Here is a 23,203-nt window from a genome sequence, read left to right on the forward strand (position 1 = left end):
ACATACACGAAGTAGCTTAACAAACCAGGTCCTTTAGAAAATGTATTGGAATTATTGAGGAAACAATTAAGTCTCAATAAATAAATGTATAAATAAACAAAGTAATAAAAAGTAAAAACAAAGAAATGCATTAATAAATGGGACCTCCTACCTCATTTACATATGGATAGAAATACAGCGATAAATAAATGTAGGTAAACAAAAACGTAGAAATAAATGTATTTAATTTATTTACTCATTTATGTATTCTTCTATTTACATATACATTTATTCATGCATTGATTTATTTGTATGACTTAAGTCATGTTTAGTCCTCCGGAACAAACCGGTTGGAAACAACTAAAGATAAGCGGGTCGTAGTCTGCTTAACGGGATCTAAGCGAAGGCGGAAGTCGACGGCAGGAACCATCTTGTTCCGTTAGTGTTACAGCTCCAACGCCTCAAACTCCTTGTCCGAGGAGACGCAAGGCCCCCTATCAAGAGAGCCACCTACCCGCTCCTTCTGTCTATTAGCACGGGGCCGGCAACCGTCAAAAAAGCCCAGCCCTTTGTTTTAGTTGTAGCTGACCCCTCCAATCGTCCCCGGTTTTATTTATCCTGCTGCTGTAAATCTTTTGACCATGGCGGCGAGTGCGAAACGAAAACAAGAGGAGAAACACCTGAAGATGCTGAGAGAAATGACGAGTTTGCCTCCCAACAGAAAGTGCTTTGACTGCGACCAGCGCGGCCCAACATATGCCAACATGACCGTTGGCTCCTTCGTATGCACCTCCTGCTCTGGCATCCTGTAAGTTTTAAGTTGACGAGTGACCTTAACCTTAAACATGGCGCACGCGATATAACGTTTTTGGTAAGGCTTCAGCTACATGCGGCTGAGCCTGTAAGCCAACCAGCGCTAGCTAACGGTATATATGTTAGCTAACGTTATCCAGTAGTGCCAGTGAGAGTTTAGCGGTTTTGTCATTATCGTGCTATGCTGTGTTGGGTGGGGTAACGTAGCAACCACGAAGGGAGCTAGCTGACTTTAGCTTCCAGAAAGAAGAACTCAAGTGACACTTGCAAGCTAACGTTGGGTCTAGGTTAACGGTTCAGATAAGTCATTAGCCAGATGCTACTACCATTTGTTTGCAACGTTTTGAGGCACCACCCTGTCACTGAGTTAAGGCTGGGTTACACATACAAAGACGCATGAATACATATGCAAAACTGTTGTTTGATCGAGGTTCATTTCGGGCCACGATTATTATGTAGCTTGCTGTTATTATACTCCAGTAATTGTCAATTGAGCATTTTCGTTGCTAAATGTTAAACAATCGTGCGTGGGAAAGACACATCTTTTTTTGGATGCGACACCGGTATCCATGCCATCATCAGTTTTTTTGGGGGGGCTATTTTTGTATTAGATTTAGACGTATTACACCACTCTGTCTCTAGCAGATGTACACTGACTAAAAATACCAGCAAGAGTTTCACCTTTTGAACAACTGGCTAACCTTAAAACCTTTTGTGCGATTTCACTCATGTCAGTAGTTTACCTCCTACAAAAAGGCAACCTATCCACAGCATTGATAGTTTCAGTGTAGCTGGGTGTTTTACTCTAGATAGCGTTTGCCTGACTTAAAGCGTTGCTGTGCAGTTGTATAACCAAGCATCTGTAGCTTGGGATTTAGGATTAGTGAAGCATTCCATTTCTCCTTGTTCAGCTAAAGACATCCCACTTCAATAAAGCTGTGGTATAATGGAATGGTTTTCAGATCAAGGGGTTTTCATCTATTGCACATTAAATGACAAATCGACACACAGGATGGATGAAATGTTTATCTGTATTGCATTACATTGTGCTAATCTGAACATAGACTATTGTCTGTTTTCTCCTGTAAGTGCACTGACATTTGATTAATTGGAAACTGAATTATGCCCCCTTACATCAAGTGCTAAAAAAAGCCATGCAGTTCAGTTTTCCACCTGTCTTGCAAGGATGACTTTAGATGCTTGTGTTTACCCAGAAAAACATACCATTAGGGATCATCAGCCTTAGACGATGACCGATACGGACTGCCGATTTTTTGAGCCGATATTTGGAGCACCCTCAATTTACATCATAAGAATTACACAATGATGATAACAAATGTTATGAGTCTCAATTTATTTTTTAAAAAGGAACATTTGTTGAACTTAAAAAAGGCGTCTCCAGCATCACAGAGCTGCCTGTGGACACCTGTCTGTTAATAATGCTGGGAAAAACCATCATTGAACGCAGCAGCCCACATCAGCCGATACAGAGACTCCTAAAAAACGCGAAACCACATATAATATTGCACCGCCGATGTTTCGTCTATGAGTACATAGCATCATAGGTATGATTTTGTCTCAATCGAGAATTCTAACCCTCTCTTTGCCACCAAGTCCCATCTTTGGACAGTTTGGTTTTGATAAACATATACATTATGTATACTTTGTAACTCTATAAGCAGTTTATCCGACCCTCCTGTTCTACTCATTCACACAGTCTGCCGTACTTCAAAATGCTTTATGGAAATCACCCTGTTACTGTTTGTGCCATTTGTGAATAATGGTTATTCTAATAATGTTTCAGGGGAAAGGGAAAGTAATCAGTGCTCAGTAATTCCAAACTGATGACCTTTTTAATGTTATTACTCAACAGGGGAACAGATCACGTCATTGACACGCTACTATGCTGTTTGTCCCTCAGACTTTTTCCAAAATACAGCCCTTCTTTGACTCGGATTATGACCTTAAACTGTACAAAACGTTCTAGCTGTCTCAACTAAACATGAAGGTTATTTACCGTAGCATTGAAACGAATGAGATTAATGGTGTGTTTGCTGATATGCATAGTTAGCCCTCCATTTTACTTTAGTGTTGGGTCTGTAGGGAGTCCACTGTAAATTTCCCATCTACTCACCCTATGGTATTAAAGTCTATAATGTAAGTTAATTGAGTTCTTTAATAGCTTGAGACCACAATGGCTCCTGTTTCTCTCCTGCTGTTTTTCTCGCTCACTTTTTTATGAAAACAAAGCAAGTGTGGACTTTCAGTTGCAAAAATCTTCCTGGCAGAAGAGTGTTAAAAGGATCGCTGTCTATCTGATGTATACAGGAAGCCTGGTGTGATTGTAGGCTCAGGAAGTGGTATGGCCCCAACGTGCTGCTACATCAGCAGCATGTGCTGTTCTGTGCCACAGGAAGTCACAGAGAGGTCACTGTCTGCCTCTCAATTTCCTTTTAAATTCTAGAGAGGAAAATGATTTGGCATTGTAAGAGTATTCATGCTCAGACCTGATTGTTTTGATTTCTATGCATGTTTTATGAATAAAAGCACTGTTTGCTTTTGTCCTCTACAAGGAAATCTGAACAACCCCCCTCAACACAGAATGTATCCTCATGTATACAGTTTGCATTTACTGCCTGTAAAAAAAGTAATTATGTTGCTGGTTTTAATTTAGTCTTTTAAGTCTTAAAAAGTGCATTTGACCAGTAGAGACATTACTGAGGCAATCTTAGAAGGGATTTTTTTAATTTAAGGAAGTTGTTTGCCCCTTCCTTTTTTCATTTTTAGTTTTGGCAGCCAGTAGCCTAACTGTGTTTAGTGTTTACGGGTGATAGCAGAGGTATGGCTATCTTCCCCATAACAAACATCTCCCCCATAGTTGTAGTTGTTTAATGGGTGGAGTTGGAATGTTCTATGTAAACACATTCCTTATAAAGGTGGAGACCTTGCCAGGAGGAACACCACTCACAATGTCTCTTTCTGGAGAATTGCCCATGGCAGGAAGTTACCCCACTTGGCCTATGAGTAAGACGGGCTCCACCAGTGATGTGACAGAGGCGGAGCGGTGTCACTGACACCGAATGTCCTGGATAATATTTGTCAATGGCATGTTAACAGATATGACTTGAACTCTTAAACTGAGCATGACTCTTGATTTTTTTTTTTTTTTTTGAAGTACTGTACGGTGACAAGTTGATAAATTGTTTAATTTGGCATTAATGTTGATTTGATAGTAAAAATTGGCATTTTCTGTGATATGCATCATCCTTAACTTTGCTGCTTTAAGTCCCTCCAGAAAATATGTATTTAACACCTATTTCTACGATTTAAGTTAAAGCTGTAGTTGGTATTTTTCTGTAAAATATACTTTTTCACATTTTCTGAAAATGGTCACTATATTCTGACAGCACAATGAGACAGACGATCTGTAAAAAAGTCATGTCACTCTACCTCCCTGACGTCTCTGATGCACTGTCAATAACTGCTCATGAACCCTGATCAAACTGTGAAACTACAACCATATTACTAACTCACCCTAATCCGAACACAGTTTGATCGTAATTCAGAGCAGCAAATGACACTGCGTCAGAGACCGCTCAACTCTGAGTGGTATTTTTTCTGGGGGCCTGGTGGAAACTAGCAGATGCCCTTAGCAGCACACAGGAAGAGCTCTAGAAGCTGGAACAGAAGATGGAGGCAGAGCTAGAGCTTTTCACAGATCATCTGTCTCATTGTGCTGTCAGGATATAGTGACTGTTTCAAAAAATATAAAATAACGACATATTCTTAATAGAAATTTACCAACTTCAGCTTTAAATTAAATTGTAGAAATAGGTGTAGAATACGTATTTTATGGAGAGACTTAAAGCAGCAAAGTGAAGGAGGATGCATAGCCTCTTCTCTCTTGCCAGTTTCTCTCACCCTGGAGCTGTTACAGTATGCAAATGAGCTGAGTTTTCAGGGCTGAGCTGATCAGATGTACGGTAGCTAAGTCATAATTATTTTATTGTGCAATATGCGATTCTGTTCTCTGATACACTATATATTACCCCAGTAGACATGACCTGAAAATAGTGGGTGGGACTGTAGGCCTATAACATTGTGTTTTTGGGTTCAGTACTAGACTTGCGCCCTTAACACATGATTCACTTAACAGTTATATTTGCACACCACAGTCACTGGACGACCCTGATAATAAGACGATTTCCCCTTTGCAACACCTGCTTGTGGAAAAGACTTTTCAAAGTTGATACATACTTTGAATGAAACAAGATAGACAGAGATGACATATTTTATTGACTTCAAGTGTATTGTCCCGGTAAATAGAATATAGTAACAACAACAAAATAGTCAGTAGCAGAATTCCTCAATTGGACAAATGGGTAGAGATGTTGTCGTCATATTTAGACCTTAAGGGCTATGGAGCTCTCTACCAGTACAATATCTGACCTAGTTTCATCTTCATGAGACTAGGATCTGATCACTCGCCTACCTCGGGGTGCGGAAAAACACATTAATTATCAAATACGCACACTCACTTTCACTAACTTTGTTTTTTCTACATACATTTGCTTCTTCATGGCTTCTTGCTTTTGATAAATTTACTTTTCTTTACGTAGAAAGATTACATTTAAGAATCCTAAGTGATGTCTCTTTTATTCAGTCCAACCAACAGCCTCAAAAAGTCTCTAGTTTATAAGACAGAGAACAGTACATCTAACAGTTTTTTATTTGACAAGTAATTTAAAGTGTGAATTGATGATGCATCCTGTGAATGTTGAAATATAGCAGTTGCATGAAGCTGGTTTCTGTTAGGTTTGTTGCATTCTTTTGGCCTAAACGGTCTTGTCTAAAAGTGTAACCTGCATGACATTATAACTGGACACAAGTTGTTAAAGTTACCACTAGAAATAGTTCCAGTAGTTCCAATGGATCTACTCCATGGGGCATTTGGACCGCTTTCTAGAATGGCTGTCTTGTGTTTTTAAATGTGAATTGACACAGCTATGTTTGTCACACTTTGCAGAACAGTCAGCTGATTGGTGGATGTGTAAACAATGTGTGGCGTTGAGAATAGGTTCTGTACAGGGTAACAGCAGTGAATAATTTAACGCTCTTGTCTTATATTTCACTGCCTTCAGAATGAGACTCCTTCACGTGTATTACATAGTGTTTGTAATTGTGACACTGGATCCCATTTCCTAGAGCAGTGGTTCCCAAAGTTGATGCCATGGCACCGTGGGTTGACTTGATGACGCGGCCAATGGTGCTGCAAGATTATTACCAACTAGAAAAAGAAATTCCATCAACTACTTTTCATGCTTTCAAACATACCAAAACAGAAGTAAAAAGCTTTGTGGCGCTGTCTATGGAGTGCATTTATGATACTGAGCGTTTAATGTTTAGAGACAATTTCTAAGACCCAAGTAGTTAATTCCAAGATCGAGTACGAGTTTATCCAAATCTATTTTTAGAACTTCATCTTCCTGCAGGAATAATGATGTACAGAAATACAGCCCACCCAACACCTAATGCTTATTCACAATCAAAACAGTTGCCCTTTAAGGATCGATTTCTTTTCAAAACATTGTTTCCTTACAAAAACGTAATTAAATTTGTGTTTGCATTCTGATAATAATCAGTCCCGTTGTGGAGGACAGGCGCTCCGCTGGTACAGAGATGGCAGGTATCAGCAGGTGCTGCTTTGCCAGAACGCTCAGTTTTTTGTACCTCTGCCTGTTGGATTTCCACCACTCCAGTGGGCTTTGCTGAGAACAAATGCTTGGCTCACTGAAACAAGCTCTAGCTTGTTAACATCCATGTTTTCAAAATAGTCCTCCCGGAAGACGTGTCCAGTGTCACTGTGCTTGCGATGTTGCGGTCCCAAACGCCATTGCTTTCCCCATCTATATCGTCTGGGCCTTGCACAGTAACCCCGTCATATAGGTCACACAGCGAGTCAAGCACAGAAGCAAGGGGTACTGTTTAGCAAGAAAGTTAACACGGGGAGCTCTCAAATACAATTCTATATCATATTCTTCCATTAGATTGCACTGCAATAAGTTGTTTTTTCCTTGGGCTGATTAATGTGGTGCTCAGTCATTATACCATAGCTGCATTCAAGCATTATGCTCAATGCTGATTGGTCACCAAAACAGGTGGAAACCTTTTCACTTACTGTTCGATCCAGGAAAAAAACAGATGCCTGGAGCTTAATATAGAAGCCTAATGATGGCTCTTTTTAACTATTACACCAGGCATTTATAATTTGGGCCATTGTGGCATGAGCTGTGACCTTCTCTGAAAAATTAGCCAGGCTTGTGTGTGCTATTAATGTAGGTGTTACTCCATAATTGAAGTTTCTATATTAAGGGACACCGCTCGTTCCACTTCCTTTGTTCTCTTTTACTCCCTTTCTTTTTCGTCCAGTATTTGTCACTGTAATGCTGCCTCCCTCTCCCCAGTTGCTCACACCAGCCAGTTAGCTTGCTGCCAATTAAATGGCCTTGTCCTGAGAGGTGGGATCTGAACTATGTCCATACGAGGTCGTCATCTACAGTGCCTTCAAATTATATTGACCTGTTCCCATTTCTCCACCTACAGACGAGGACTGAATCCACCCCACAGAGTTAAGTCCATCTCCATGACAACCTTCACGCAACAGGAAATAGAGTTCCTACAGAAACATGGCAATGAGGTAGGCATGGTGACTGTTTGTCCTGTCACAGTTGTTGAGGTCAACTTTCCCACTGCTGTGGTTCTTTTTTAGCTCCTGTACATCCTCGTAATTCATAACTCATGTATTTAGCCCTTCACAAGTAAGGCTCCAGACAACAACAATGAGCTGAAAGAACGATACTAAATATTTCAAATTTTAAAAATGCATGGTGCATATGATATGCTGTTATCACTATATTAAAGTGCTATTAGGAGTAATTTAGTATTTCTTTTAAACATCACAATATTATGAATACTGCTATACATATATTTTTAGGCTCCATAACATAGACTTTATAAAATAACGACCAAGAGATGGGGCTTGGATGGAGCTGGGGCAGGCTGAAGGTAGTGTCCTGTGACAGCACCCTTTCACTTAAAGTGGCCACGCCCTTAATTATGCAGAACCTTAAGCCTTAAAATAATTTAGATGAGTAAGCAATAAAACAATATAATTCACCCCTTGTTCAGTTGTCATTAATAGGGATATTACCTATAAAGACTAACCATGTTTATTTATATTCTAAAGTTGGGCATTTTAATATGTGGTTTATGGGGATTGACTTGCTTTTGGAGCGAGCCTCAAGTGGCCATTCAAGGAGCTGAATGCTGTTATTGGCTTAATTTTTCAGCACTGGAGGTTGCATTAATAGAACGTGTAACTGCACTAACAAAACAGTCATGAAAATGTATTTCTTTTGATCTTTACGGATGTAAAGCTGGAGGACTGAATGTTTACCTGAGGAATGATTCAAGCCTCAAAAGTTCTGCTGCTTTTAAGTACGTTTGTTGCATGTACATATTTGTGTATATAAAAAAAAATGGAAAAAATGTCAAAATAGTCGAGAACTTTTGTACACTGTGAGATATTGCTTTTTCCAAATAAAAATTACATGATTATAAAAATAAAATGTATTTACTGTATTTTAAAGTTGTATTTGTCCCCGTTTTATATTAACATTGAATGTAATTACTTTGTCTAATGTGGAAGTGCTTTCCCCACAATCAGACCTGCAGTTCTAGTCAGCACTTTAGCTGGCTTTTAGTTGTTTTGGTCTGCATGCGGAAGTTAGCAATTGTTTGCTAATACGTTTTAGTTTTTAATAGAGCTTTGCCATTAAAAGGTGCAGCTAATTTAAATGAACTTCTTCATTCTTTTACCCAAACATTTAATGTATTATATTGATACACACTTAATTTTGAACGGTACAAACAATTAACCATTTTTGGCAGATTTCTTCTAAAGTGGGTATCAGTGAGCTGTAACTTTTTAAGGTCAAAATTCTATTTGTACCACACAGAGAAACCAAAATGCATCATAATGCACGAGTCATTACTGGTAAACGGAGTATAAAATAGAGCAATGCCACCTGGGAAGCATAGCCTATTAAAAGCTGTACAAAAGTGTCAGGGCAGACAGATGTGCAGGAGACTCAAGGTTGGAGCTCATGTGTACAACCTTCAAGGCTGCTGTATAAATAATATTGCCCTCAAGTTGCTTTTTGTTTTTCCACAGAGAGTACTTGACACAGAACATTATATTTTCACTAGATACAGTTTCAAAACCATACTGATTAAAAAGAAAGTGAGCTTGCATGTGCTGTGTGTCCACATGCACCAAATAACAACTAAAGAAATAACAGCAGCAGAAGCTTATGTACAACATTAGAGCCACGCTAGCTCTTGCAGCACCAGTGCTTCCTCTGGAATGCAGCATCCTATACTAAGTGCACAAATGCATGAAGCCTATAAATCTCTCTTTACAGGATTAGGTAAATACTTAAGGAATGCTATCCAAAACCCAAAGCCAGTGAAAGGTGAGACTTGGACTGATTTTTCCCCAAGCAACTAAGTTCAGCCTGTGGTTTCAAAAATGGGGTTGCCCACTCATGTTTGACTCTGTGCCAAACATGGCCAAGACTTTTGTCTGTGCAGTGCACTGCATAAATGGACAGTCATTTGCAATATACCAGGTCTAATTTGCACATAATTACATTTTCAAAACATCTGTAAATGCTGTTTTTAAACTTAAACTGGAACTTAATTGTTTAAATGTGATTAACTATCTGATCACTATGTTTACCCTTGTCTTATCTTTCAATGTCCTTGTGCCAAAATTTAATGGATAATTATGAAGATGGACAAGCTGTGTGCGCTACAGAAATTTCCTACAAAAATCACTTGTTCTGTTACCCTGTGTGTTCCAGGTATGTAAACGGATCTGGCTTAGCCTTTATGATGACAGAACCACCTCAATACCAGACTTCAGAGAACCACAGAAGGTCAAGGAGTTCCTTCAAGAGAAATATGAGAAGAAGCGATGGTAAGTCAGTTTTGCAAGCTGGCAGTGCAAGATATGAACAATCCTCTGGCAGTGTGTATTGTACAGACACGCAGCTTTGCTTTGTCTTTTTCGTCTCTCTGCCTTGGAATGTCTCACAGGCAGCTCATAGCAGGTAGCCTCGAGCGAGTCACCAGATAGCCTTCTTTAAATGCACACAAGTACGTCATTAAAGTCAAGCTGCTTTATATACAAGACCTAGTTCTTCAATGAAGTTTTATGTTCAATTTTCTTCAAATATGTATGAGGTGGGGTCGCGGGGGTGCTGGAGCTGACCCCTGGATAAGCTGTTGAAGATGAATGATGAATGAATGAATGTATGAGGTTCAGCACAGTTGTAACTGGTGCATTGTTAATGTTGGGTATGGTGACTGAGAGCAGATAAAATTAGTGGCTGACTGATACTTCCAAATTATGGATTGGTCATCAAAAGTAAATTAGTCTAGTAGTCTAATTTAGTGATTAGTATTTATGTTGTATTTATATTAATTTAGCTGTTGGTTTATGCAGTTAAACTGTTTCCATTCATTCCAAAATGAATGATTAACACAAATGTAGTTCGTTTTTTTATTATAAAAGAGCATTTTTCTTAAAAAATTACTATAACATTTAAGGGAATATCAGAATAGTTGGCAATTATTTTTCTGTCGCAGATCTACTGCCATTTGATTATTACACCTATTAGTTTAGGTAGTATGACTCCCTTATTTCTTAGTGTTTAGTAGTCTCTGAAATCTCACCAAAATGAAAGTGATGAGTGGTGCATGTCTCAACATGCCACCTTTTGCTGCAGACAGGCATTTTCATTCACATACGCCATTGTCGGGTAACGCATGTCTTGTCTGCCAGCTGTACATCACATTTGCACCAAAATAAACATTTCCTGTTATTACATTTTGATTTGCATATACTTTGTTTGCCAAAAGACTCTTATACTAGATTATATCAATTTATCTTAAATATAATTATATTAGCCAAATAGCCAGTAGCATGTAGTGAAGTAATGCATGTAATGCGGACTGTTTCCTAGGTATGTTCCTCCTGAGCAGGCCAAGGTAGTGGCATCCGTCCATGCTTCCATCTCTGGCTCCTCAAACAGCAGCAACAGCAGCACCCCAGAGGTCAGACCACTCAAATCCCTGCTGGGGGAGTCTGCCCCCTCCCTACACCTCAACAAGAGCACCCCGCCTAATCAGGTAAGATTTATGTATTGTCCCCATATGTACACATGGTAAATGTATAAGTGTTGCCAGAGAATTTGACTCACCCATGAAGGGTTTAACAAAGTACTTGATAACAACTTTGACCATACCAATTTTAATCAGGTTTTTTGGTTACCAATGACCAAATATACCAACTGAGATGGATTTCAGCTTCTTTATGAACAAAGACACATTGTAGATTTAGAGTGACAGTTACACTGCCTATGAAAAGGCTTATTCTATGAGTTCCTTAGTCTTTATGCGACGGTTGTACGCATTGACTGTTTTCACATGAACTCTAGGCAATGTCAGGAGAATCAGGACTGGAAATAGTCCTTTCACAAAGGTAGCCCACAACAGGAGTTTCTTTGTGTCTTCTTGAGAAACTTCATCATACACCGCACAATCTGTCACTGACTTCACACATGGGCTCACTCAGAAATTACATGGATTTAGTACTAGTGGACTGACATGCTAAAACTCTGTTTGATGTCTGACTGATTCAGACGTTTGCGTGTCCACATACAGCCCCACTGGTAGTGTATGCCGGGTTGCAGTGCGCGTGGGAAAAGTGCACACACGAATTAATGCATACTGACCAACACATACCTGCAGTTTTTTCAAATCCATCTTTTGTCTCCAGTCTCCAGTGGTGAGCCGTGGACAAACCCATCAGCAGCAGTTCCATGACAAGAGGTTCGACCTCCTCAGTGACTTGGGTGGCGACATCTTTGCGGCCCCACCCAACATGAATGCTGGCGCCAGCTCCAGTTTTGCTAACTTTGCACATTTCAACAGCCACACAAGTAAGGAACTAACTGATTGACTAACATAAAGCAGTAAGGGGTTGCAGAAATTGAGCAATAACTCCACATCCCATCACAATGGGATATTCCTTTTTAAATGTGGAAGTTGTGTCATTGTTTTACACAATGTAACCATGCGCATAACAACATATGCCAAAGATGGCTGAGTAATGCATGTTTTCGTTCACTGTTCTCGTCTCTAGTGACAGTGTTTATTGGTGAAATCGTCTCAATTGCTTTGTAGGAAAAATATGATGCATTTCAGATTAAACAAATTAAAATGTGTCATGTGTATGCATGTAGGCATGTGCAGTATGTCTCCTTTTGTCGAGAACATTGTGACAAATTATGTTAATACTAGACACCAGGTAACGTTGTCAATGTTGTGTAAATGCTTAAGGTCTAACATGCTCATTACAACTCTTATAAGCTGTGGCAGATGTTTAAGATCATGCAGAATCTGTTAATTGTCAGCAGCCACAACCTCCATGATGGCAAAACAAAGCCTTGGTCCTTGTTAATATCCTGTCAGTTTATGTCATTCACATGAACTGCAACAGGAAATAGGGCACATTTAGAATGTTTGTGTTAACATCTTTTAAAAGGTCTATAGATTATGGAATATTATCGGAGGTGCTATGGACAGACACATCTCCATGGTTACTAATGCCTGTAACATAGTTATTGGTGTTTGCTTCCCGTGGAGGATAATGTTCTCATTTCCCCCTTAAAAAGCCATCAAGACTCACCCTTAATGCATAAACCTAAGTGGCATCCACACATGTTCACATAGCAATCACAAAATTTCATCTCTCTATACTTTGTGTTCAGCAAGGAGACCAGACACTATGTAGTAGAAGAGGGTGAACATCAGGCTGTCTTGGCCCTTTAAAGCCCCTGTGCATTTTATCGTATGTGACACCACTCTATGATTATCTCTCATATTGCACTTAATCCATTGTATGTGTTTTGCAGTCTGTCATCCATGCCGTTTTTCATTATATGTATAAATCCATTCTATTATTATCTCATCCATTGTTTTCCTCTCATTGTTTTTTTGTTGTCTTTTTCATCTGTCTGTCCGAACATCATCCTGACACCACCTCAGCAGCACAGAATGCCAACGCAAATGCAGACTTTGCTAATTTCGATGCATTCGGGAGCACTTCTGGGTCGACAGGTGGTTTCCCCTCCGCACCCCAAGCCCCATTCCACCCCTCAAATACAGGTAGAACAGGTTCCCAACACTGGACAACTGACACACATCCAAACCACTCTCACATAAGGATATTAGCTTGAATAATAATGTACATGTACTTGGGATGCACCGATTGTCAAATTCTGGGCTGATATCGATGTTTAGAATAAGTATTCGACCGATAGCCAAACTGATGTTTTGTTGTTATTTATCTTCAGAAATCTTCATTATAAAAAATAACTAAACTTTATAAAATTCATCACTTCATTACACTATCTTAAATAAGCTGAGCTGCTTTACAATTAATATTACCTACTCAATGACAATCATTTTCAATACCAACATAAGTTAAATGTAAATTGTATAAACTTCTGTATAAACAGACGCAAGACTAGGAAGTGATTTTTTTGCAGAAATGGCCAAAAGAGCCAGCAGCTGAATGAGACACATTTAACAACTTATGCATCATCCACGCACTGTCACCGTGCAGGAAAGTATATTATTATCGCTGTGGTTACCGAGGACTGAGTTTATGTCACTGATCTTTCTCCTACATGGTGTAATACTCCTATGCGACTGTAATTTTCTTTCACTGTAAACAAATAACACATGCGCACCTTTTGACCTCATACGTCTTGCCAGCGTTGTTTCTAGCAAGTGGCTTCTTCTCGCAGCTGCAGTAGCTTTGTATGCTAGCGGCCTCTTGTCACTGTTGACTGTAGAGCCTGACTGCAAAAAAACAAACAAACATCGGCTACTGCCATCCATGAATGCCATCTGATTTGTCTGTAGAAAGATGGCAGTCAACAAGGCGAATACCGGCTACTACCGATGTCCTGCTGATAAATTGGTACATGTATGTTTTAGTGTACATATAGGCTAATTACGAATGACCTATTTGCATTCAGCAGAATGTCAGCCATGTTTTCCAGTCATTTGTATTTTCACTGTTGTGATGCCTATCCCGTTTCCCAAACCTTTCCATATGTACAATGTCCTCTGACCTGATCTGTAGATCAGATGTTCACATTACTTTCCAGTATTCCAAATTAAGTTTTGTAACCAAGAGCTTGAGCAAAAATTTGGTTTATAAATTCCCCCAAGGCAAATAAAAATTGCTAATGCATATTTCTGTTTTCTAAGACAACAGATCGTCCCTGGCTGAACAATGAACATGTGATGTTATGTGCCCCAAAATCTCAGCGGTCGGGGAGCATGTAGTAGTGTGCACAACACCAGTGCAGACACAGTAGAAGCTTATAGAACCACCAGATCCACCTGTAGAATATATCTATTTTAACCTTTGTTGAAAGCTTCATTTTACATTGATTAATGAATTTTATGAGATAAAAATGTCATGACATAGGTAAAGATCACCATTAGCCCTCATTAGGCAGATGATTATAGTGAAATAGGACCTGAAAAACACCAAATGTGTTACTGCTGTAGTAGTGAAAACATACAATGATGTCCCTGAGCACTTCTCGCTCATACAAAAACAGTGACTCTCGCACAAAACACTTCCTCCTCTGTCGCAGGGAAATGTTGTGTACTACAGCGCCCTCTGCTGGAGGTTTACATTGATAACTATCCTTGTGTGAGGCTGCACCGTGATCGCTTTAGTATGCCTATTGCTTGATGGATAAAGCTCCTCTCTCTTGTGGCTTTGTAAGATAATCCCCTTCTCACAACACTGACTCATGTTATATGGCCTAAGCTGTTTATTCTGTGTCGTGTGTTTTCCACCTTTTCGTTCAGCAGCAGTTGATTTGCTTTGACTTCACGCCTTTTACATTTTCTTTACCTCTGATTTAGTTGACATCGTTTCTTTTGTTTCTCCATCCTGTCTGACATTGTTCATTGCCCCATTTCTCCCTTCCTCTTTGATTTTTGTCTGCCAGCATTCACTGTGCTCTCATCCAGTCGCAGTATGGGTGAGTTTGCCACTGCTCTACCTCTCCAGGTTGCACACAGTAAGTCTCTCTTTCTGGGCTTGCCCTCTTAACAGCTTTCACCCTTTTCACCATGTGTAGTCACTCTGATCCTCCTCTCTCTTGCTGCTGATGGTTGCTGTCATTTTTGTGAACCACTGTGTAGAATAGGCACATAAGAACATGAAAATGTAACAATGCAAAATAAAAAAGGAATAGAAAGACAATCAAAGAGAGCAGATGTTGATAAAAACAGGGTGGAATCAGTCTCTATGCTGTTGTTGACGGAGACTTTCCCTTTAGCAATAATTGGGAAACGCTAGAAAAACTTCTATTCCATCAATTATTTATGATGAAGTTAACTTAGTACGTTTTTTATAACCTAGTTTTTATAACCTAGTTTGTCATGTAAGAGGTTAAGGAAGAAACATGATACCAAATGATTCCATAAGAGTAGAGATACTCCAGAAAAGGCCATAGACTTTTGGGTTTACTTGAAGAGCATCATCTGGAGCATTTTAGTTTTCGGCTAATAAATACCGGGTGTGCCTGGTATTCTCAAAGCTCTCAATTTCATGTAAACATTGTCAGTTCCTCAGAGCCTCTGAGACCGCTGTTCAGAGGTTTGTGTTTGTCATTTGCATCCAATATTGAATTTGTCTAAAGGTATGCTAAAGGTAGTTATACAAACAATAGTCCATGGAATGCATTGAAACCACTGGCTGAGGTAAAACTGATGTGGTGGTTTCAGAGTCATTACAAAAAAAGGCCTACTTTCCCCCTCAGGATCTCAGGAACTATGCTGTGTCCATGCTAGCTCCGTTTTGCCTCAATATCCAAAATCTTTAATTTAAGCTCTGTCGTATCAATCATTTTATTGCATTCCAAATAAATGAAACAGCCATGTAATGTCTACAGGGTCGTCTTAAAGTTGTATTCCATGTCACTGTTAATACATTTTGAGTTGGTTTTGTCTGAAACTCCCTGGATTTACAGTATGGTGCTGAACTCCGATAGAACTGAGACATTTAAGAAAAAGTGCTGTCCTGCAAATCTTGTACCTCTAACACAAAGCAATATTAATTGTATGCGTTCCTTAGGTTCATAGGCTAATGGAAAGCCAGAATAGTATAGCGTTACTATCTATCCGATAGATATTGAGGGTAACCCATCCCAAGCCTTACTCCACCCCAACTTTACCTTCCATGCGGCTTCTTCTCTCCCACTTCACCCTGTTAATGCTGTTACTCAAAACCAACAATCAAGGCCCCCCTGATGACTTTTTAATCTCTCTCTTTCATGCAGGTAGCGCCTCAGGGGGACTAGCAAATGCCAATTTTGCAAATTTTGACAACTTCCCCAAATCGTGTAGTGCCGACTTTGGATCCTTCAGTTCCTCCTCCCAGACTAACTCCACAGGAGCTGGCAGAGATGCTGTACAAAGTACTAGCCTCCCTGCCGATAGATACGCAGCCCTGGCTGACCTGGATAACGTGTTAAGCTCTGCCATAACAGAGCAAGGTAAACTTCTCCTGCCTAGCCCGTTTCATAGATCTCACAGATCGTTAGGGATAGAGGTTGGCCAAAAAATAGATGTTTACACAACCAAAAGCCTTTTGAAATCAGAAGCTTAGATGTTAGTCCCTTTGAGTCTTCTTCCCAGTGAAAGAACAGAGTCTATCTCAAAACAGAGCTGATAGCAAACGTCTAATTCTATATCACTTAGATGTATTTTTCAAAATCGCCCCCTTGGCCTCAATGCTGCTAAACCAGTATAATAAAGTATAAAGACAGGCCCCTGCACATGGTGGAAATACGTCCTTGCTTAAAATAATGCTACATTTATTGGAGAGTTTTAATGTCACATGGTCATTTCCAAACTCCGGTACTCGAGCATCTGTGGATTGTACTGGGCTGGTACTAGTTTATTTTGTTCATATTACAAACTGTATTTCTGTGCTAGAAAATGCAAATTTCCTAATGATTTAACATTTATTCCTCATTATTTTTAATAGGTTGAATATGGCAGCCGGACCTTTTTCTGTCTTTAAAATTTAAATTTTCCTCCTAGATTAGTTGAATTTAAACCCGGCTCTGTTGTCATGTGCTTCTATTCCAGGAGGCAGTATCCCTGTTGGGGTGAGCTCAGCAGCAGCAGGAGTTGGTGGTTTGCCTCAAAAGCAGCCAGTAATGCAAGCAGGGGGGGACCGCTATGCAGCTTTAGCTGAGCTTGATACTGTTTTCGGCCCCTCAGTTCCTGCAACAAGTGTTTACAACACCACCAACACTTCACAAGGGTGAGACATTACACTAAACGCACGCACGCATCTAATTGAAGACAGGATCATTCATTTTAGCTGAGTTTATGGTCACAATCTTCCAGTTACTTAACATAGTAAAAATATTTTAGGCCAACTTATTCACCTGATTGTTGAAACGTATGGGTGTCAGAGTTGATGTGTCTGAAACTGTGTCAGAATACAATAACAACTATTAAGCAATTTTAACTAACAAAATAACATTTATCAAAATCAACCATACCTACAAACATACAGTGACCCCACTCCAATCACATAAGCCTGAGAAGCTCATGTGTCAACTGTGTTTCACTGCAGGGGTGTGTTTGGCCCAGAAACTCGAGTGTCAACAGCACAAGCACAGCAGCTCCTGCCTGGCATGGCTCAAGGTTTTGGAGGTGAGAAAACCTAATTGCTCTCCTAAATTTAAATCTGTAATGATTTAGAAAATCTAAAGTAATGTTGGCAACAATGGTCAATCCCATGGTGAGGTATAGTGTGCTATAGGTAATTATAGGTAGATTTAGTAAGCGGTTTGAATTTTGCAGTTGACGAGCAGGTTACAGATGTGATCAGGGAATGAGCGTTGATCATTAATCTGTCATTAAGCTATGATGATCAGCTAAGACTCCTACCTACACCGAGGAACTACTATATGCAGCTGAAAATAAAATAGAGGAAAGTACCTGGTACCAAAAGCGAGTCGAGTCACACCATGCAGTGGGAATTCTGCATATGGTTGAAAAGGTCACCAATGGGAGATCATTTGTTTTTCCAGAGATATGAAGTGGGAGCAGGAGAGATAATTAACAGTGGACATCAACTTGTTGATTTTATTTTTTATCTATTTAAGTGTCTTTTAAGTTACTATCTATTAAAGAGTGAGTTAAAACAACGGTGACTGTTCATATGACCCACTAATAAAAGCACTTCTACTTGCCTTTTTGCTGATTATTCCAATATCCCTGTCTGTGGTGACATTCCCGGGCTAGATGTAAATAAGCCGCCATATTGGTGACGCTGCTGACAGCAGTTGGTCTATCGTCCCAGCGGTTATGCCCTGTTCACTTGTAATCAGAAATCGTGAACTTCAAACCTCTGAGTCAGGCTTGTAGTAAGGGCAGAAGGAAAATAGGAACGTGTGTGTGTATGGATTTGAGAGGGTAACATATAGGGGCTGGACTGGAAGTAGAGAGGTGAATGTGTGTTAAAGTATACGAAAGAGCAAAAAAAAAAACAAGTCAACAAACTTAGTGGTGTGAACATGACAAGATGTAGGGCTCTAAAAAACGGGATAGCCTGCAATTACATCTTACCGCCAAAGAGGCCGCTAGAAACAATGTATCTCAATTCTTACAGAGTACAACTTGTTTAGTTTACAACAACTATGTTAAGGTCATGCTTTTTACTGTTCTGTTCGACACGTTACGTGTTCAGTGAGTTAATACCTCTCTCCAACAGCACAGTCCACTAATCCGTTTGTAGCTGCCCCAGCAGCAGCTCCCACCAACCCATTCCAGAGCAATGGCAGAACAGCAAATATGGCGGCGGCGGCAGCAGCAGCAGCAGCAGCAGCAGGTGGGTTTGGGTATATATGTTTGTGTGTCTGGGTGGTTTACTATATGTGCTACACAGTCACAATCAATTTATACAGTGTGTACATGGGTATTAGTCAGGGCCCTCTCAATTAATGTTCGATTTCCATGGGGGGTATCAACAGTGCAGAGCAAAATGCTTCTGGATGCAGTTTGATAGAGCTACAATCAATGAGAGCCATGAAACGTGACCTACAACCAAATCACAGTGACGAAATGGTAGTGCTTTGTCAGTGTAAAACAAAGACGGCCGTGTCCCAAACTCAAATTACAGCTTAACATTACACTAAAATGTGTGGCTGAAAACATTTTATGTGAGAAATAGACAATACAGTAACAGAATCTTGATTCATATCAGATCAGCGCTGCCTAGATTGACAGTTTGATCCGAGTTTCGAAAACTCAGTTGAACGGACTTGCAGGCAGGGTGGCAGCACTGTCAGTCATCATCTCAAACCTGCCTCGCTGAGATAATTGGTTGTGATTGGTTTGCCAAGGGCCTGGTCGGCTGGAACTCTGTCTGAATGGGAGAGGGGTCAGAACTATCTGCCAGGAGAAATTAAATATGACTTGGACAGATTTGTTTTCCAGGCTTGCAGATTAAAATTACTTTTTGTAGATTCAGTTGTCTGTCTGATTGCTCTTGCCATGCTGGACAGACTTGATGAGGGTTCTTCATGGGTTAGGGTTATCCTCCCACTTTTGGTAGGTTCCTTTTTTCTCTCCTGTGCCTTGCCTCTTCTCGTTCTTTCAGAAAATCAAACAGGAAATGTTGTAGAGGTAAAAAATAATCAAAGCATTTAGTAAACAAAATAAACAATAACTTAGGGGAGAATAGTGTAAAATAAATGCTGCTCCTTAGAATAAGCAGCAATATTGTTGTTCATATAGAGAGAGTGATTAGAGTCGCAATATTTTTTTTTTCATTGTTGAATTATTTGATTGTATCCAAGGGCAGTGCCCTCATGCCCTTTATTGGGTTCCTGTGATTTCAGTAATAATGGTTTCCTCAACATTTTCCTTTTATTGGTTAGCAAGAGGCTTAAGCTCTCTGCTGCATTTTTGAAGACATTAAATGATTACAACTAACTGTACTGCTTTGGTAGTGTCATAAAATGCTTAATTCAAAAAATAAACCCAATAGGACATTGAAAACTATTGAGTGTTTAAGACTGAAGCCTTAAACTTGATGACCCTGCTTACATATTCAATTAATTTTTACTCAAGTCACCGACTTTGTTTAACTGGTTCTGGATGTAGCATTTGTAGCAACAGATATCATACTGCTCAGTTGCAATCTGGCTGTCTTAATAACCATAGTTTGACTCGACTCGTTGCACTATGGGGATGTCCTCCTGTGTGGTCATCAGAGGTCAGACACTGGTCCTACACTTCCTGCAAGTGTTAAAGCCTCACGTCTGACTCTTGTCTAAACCTTTTTCCTAAGGCTTGTCATGATTGGAGACAACCTTCATCTAAATTTGCATGTGATTTAGCTCTACAGACACATTTCAGAGCTAAATTGCATTGGGAGTCATACTATGGATTACAGACTCACTGTGTAGTTATTCCCTTGCCTTATTTCTGTTTCCTAATTCATTGTAGTAATGTGTATTTTTGTTTTCTTATTGTCTATTTTGTAATCCCTAGTTGTTTGTCCTCACTCATTTTAAGTTGTTTTTTTAACTATTGATAACATCTTAGTATTGGTTTGTCGCCATGTTATAGGCAAATGTCTGTGTGTGCTGTAAAATCTTTTCATAATTCTTTGAATAAAAAGCAAAAGGTGTAAACCCTTTTTTTCCAGCCTGTTATGTAGTTCTATTCCTGTAGATGTTTTGGATAGGCTTTGTTAACCAGTGGTTGTCCTGCTGTGTTGCAGCATCATTTGGCACAGGCTCTATGAGTATGCCGGCTGGATTTGGGAATGCAGCAGCCTTCAACCTCCCCACCAGCTTTAGTGGAACCTTCCAACAACCCTTTCCTGGCCAGGCTCCCTTCCCTCAGCCTCCTGCGTATCCCCAGCAACCCAATGGTGTGTGCCTGAGTGTACATCATGAAGATGTAGACATATAATAACTATGCTGATGTTTAAGCTTGTGTATGCATCTGACTGAATGGTAGATAGTTTTAAAGTGTAATTCTTAAAAATCACCCCGTGGTCTTATTCGGCACGTACATACATCAAATAACATCAGCCAGCAACTACTAACGGAGAAATCCGGGAGAGTCGCTAACAGCCGGACGTGGCTAACACTGATTTTATGTCTTGGGACTCTTATGCTACTGCAGAGGTTTGGTGTTATTTTGAGCAATATTTGTGATAAAAAGAAGCCATTTTAATGCCTCCACCGTACTGCCCTAAGCTAATCAGTTAGCCACGTCCGGCTGCTAGTGACTCTCCAGAATTTCTCAGTATAATTGTTTATACACTTAAAAAAATGTCTCAATGACTTATTTGATGTATGTAAGTGCTGCAAAAGACCATGAGATGATTTTATGCCGGAATTACACTTTGAGGGATGTAAATGCATAAATGTGACGGTTTGGAATCATCCTATTATATTTGATGAGGTTTGCTCACTTGAACATAAGTAAAAAAGTCCTCTTATAAATGACAAATTGCATGTCTTTCAGGTGGAGGATTTCCAGCCTATGGCCAGGCCAAGCCTGTTGTGACTCCTTTCGGGCAGGCAATGGCTGGACCTATGGTCTCTAGCAACCCTTTCCTGGTTAGTAAGAGGGCTTGGTTTCTTGTAGAAGAAATATGTTTTATTCAGAATGAAGCAGCTTTGGTCCCATGAGTCAAGACTATTAGTGTTACTAACTTGCTATAGTTCCCATATTCCTCTTTTTTCCTCTTACATGATTGCAACAACAAAACAATTTGGTTGCATTAAAGCTAGACATGGTAATTTTTATATTAATCAGGATACCCGCAGGGTCTTCAAAGTATTAAAAAACAACAACATTGAATTCAATATTCTCGTAGATTTAAATAAATACTAGGGAAATGGTTTACAGAATGAAGCACATCCAGACTATAAATATTAGATGCTTGACGGAGATGTAACCGATGTAGAAATGGAGCCTGCACAGTAGACAACTCCCCGATAAACATGTATTTAGTTTATTACCAACAGGGTTATGCAGACTCTGTTATTCCTTCTTTTAAATCAATACCGTCATGTCATAAATAAATGTATAAAATGTTTTGTGTGTGTAATGTTACAATTGTCTCTATTTGGTGTGAATTTTGTTATAACAAAGTTAGGGATGGGGGGAAAATCTATTCTTAGTTGCATTACAATTCTATCTTGAAAGATTGTTTTGATGCAGAAAAGTCAATAATCGGACATTTATTTCAATTCTATCCTTCATTCTTTTGACAGTATGACCCTGAAGTTGGCATTAAATTTAATTCTAAGCAACTTTAAAAAGGTGCTACAAAGTCTTAAATTTAACTTGGAGAACCCTTGGGGTACCCTGCTTGATGGAGAGTGGATTTATTTTAAAGTACTTTTTCTGATATTTTATTTGTCTATCCCCTTTTCCTTCCAGGGTGCGGCTCCCTCTGCACAATATCCAGCAGGAGGCTCTTCAACAAATCCCTTCTTATAGCGATCCATCCAATCAGCTCCATTACAGGGTCAACAACTGGCGCGCTTGCACCTATTGCACTGTTTTGTTTCACAAGTAGCTTTAAACACAATGTTTGTAAGGATTTGTATTTTCTATCGCAGTTTGTCGCGAATGGAACAGTGTGACAGACGGTCATGCTGACGCTGTCTGCGGCTGCAAAACAAAGTGATGGTGTGTGCAGAGGGAGAGGTCGATCCCCTCTTCTCTATTGAACCTGTGAACTGGCCTGGCATCTACTGAACCACAATGTATAATCAAACTGGCTGAAAAACTAAGTTATTGCGTATGTCATTATGCGTCATTTTGCTGCAATTCTGTACATATTAATTTTCTTTTAGGAAATTTGTGCTTTGTGCATATCAGTATTTGTATCTAACACACAAGATTTGTTGAGACAGAACTATTGCTTGGAAAAAGATAATGGGTACTGCCACTTATTGTATTTGTGTAAAACCAAACTGTTTATTTGTCCAGGTTCCTTTTAAGGTAAACCGTTCTCACTAAAGAAAAAAAAAAGCCTATTATGTTGGCAAGAGATGAAAGGACTAATGCTGCATCAGGGATCGGCAGGGAACTTGTTTCTCTGCTATCCTGCTAACAAAGGCCCAAAGCTTCTGAACTACAGTCAGTCCATAAGTGGGTAACAGGAATGACTGGTGAGCTGAAAACCACTTTCATTGGG

General features: G+C 39.6%; 1 protein-coding gene across 3 annotated transcripts; it reads left to right on the forward strand.

Moving 5' to 3' along the window:
* Window positions 1–461: 461 nt before the first annotated feature.
* Window positions 462–23,203, forward strand: agfg1a (ArfGAP with FG repeats 1a). 3 transcript variants are annotated; one of them, XM_083914631.1, is made up of 14 exons: window positions 462–787; window positions 7,396–7,489; window positions 9,717–9,832; window positions 10,881–11,046; window positions 11,696–11,858; window positions 12,967–13,086; window positions 14,958–14,990; window positions 16,293–16,508; window positions 17,107–17,284; window positions 17,603–17,682; window positions 18,746–18,862; window positions 20,762–20,914; window positions 21,517–21,611; window positions 22,441–23,203. In XM_083914631.1, exons 1-14 carry the CDS (start codon window positions 621–623, stop codon window positions 22,498–22,500), a joined length of 1,758 nt encoding a protein of 585 aa, XP_083770757.1. In that variant the 5' UTR covers window positions 462–620; the 3' UTR covers window positions 22,501–23,203. The 3 variants fall into 3 exon arrangements, with proteins under 3 accessions (XP_083770757.1, XP_083770755.1, XP_083770756.1); XM_083914629.1 differs by lacking the exons at window positions 14,958–14,990; window positions 16,293–16,508; XM_083914630.1 differs by lacking the exons at window positions 12,967–13,086; window positions 14,958–14,990; window positions 16,293–16,508.

The sequence above is a fragment of the Echiichthys vipera genome (genome assembly GCF_963691815.1).
Source record: "Echiichthys vipera genome assembly, chromosome: 5".
In the NCBI taxonomy this organism is placed as follows: Eukaryota; Metazoa; Chordata; class Actinopteri; order Perciformes; family Trachinidae; genus Echiichthys; species Echiichthys vipera.

Bases quoted from the DNA above. Each gene is read 5' to 3' on its own strand.
- agfg1a (XM_083914631.1), top strand. From the start codon at position 621: ATGGCGGCGAGTGCGAAACGAAAACAAGAGGAGAAACACCTGAAGATG. The intron at 788-7,395 runs GTAAGTTTTAAG...CTCCACCTACAG, and splicing joins ACCTCCTGCTCTGGCATCCT to ACGAGGACTGAATCCACCCC. The intron at 11,859-12,966 runs GTAAGGAACTAA...ACACCACCTCAG, and splicing joins ACATTTCAACAGCCACACAA to CAGCACAGAATGCCAACGCA.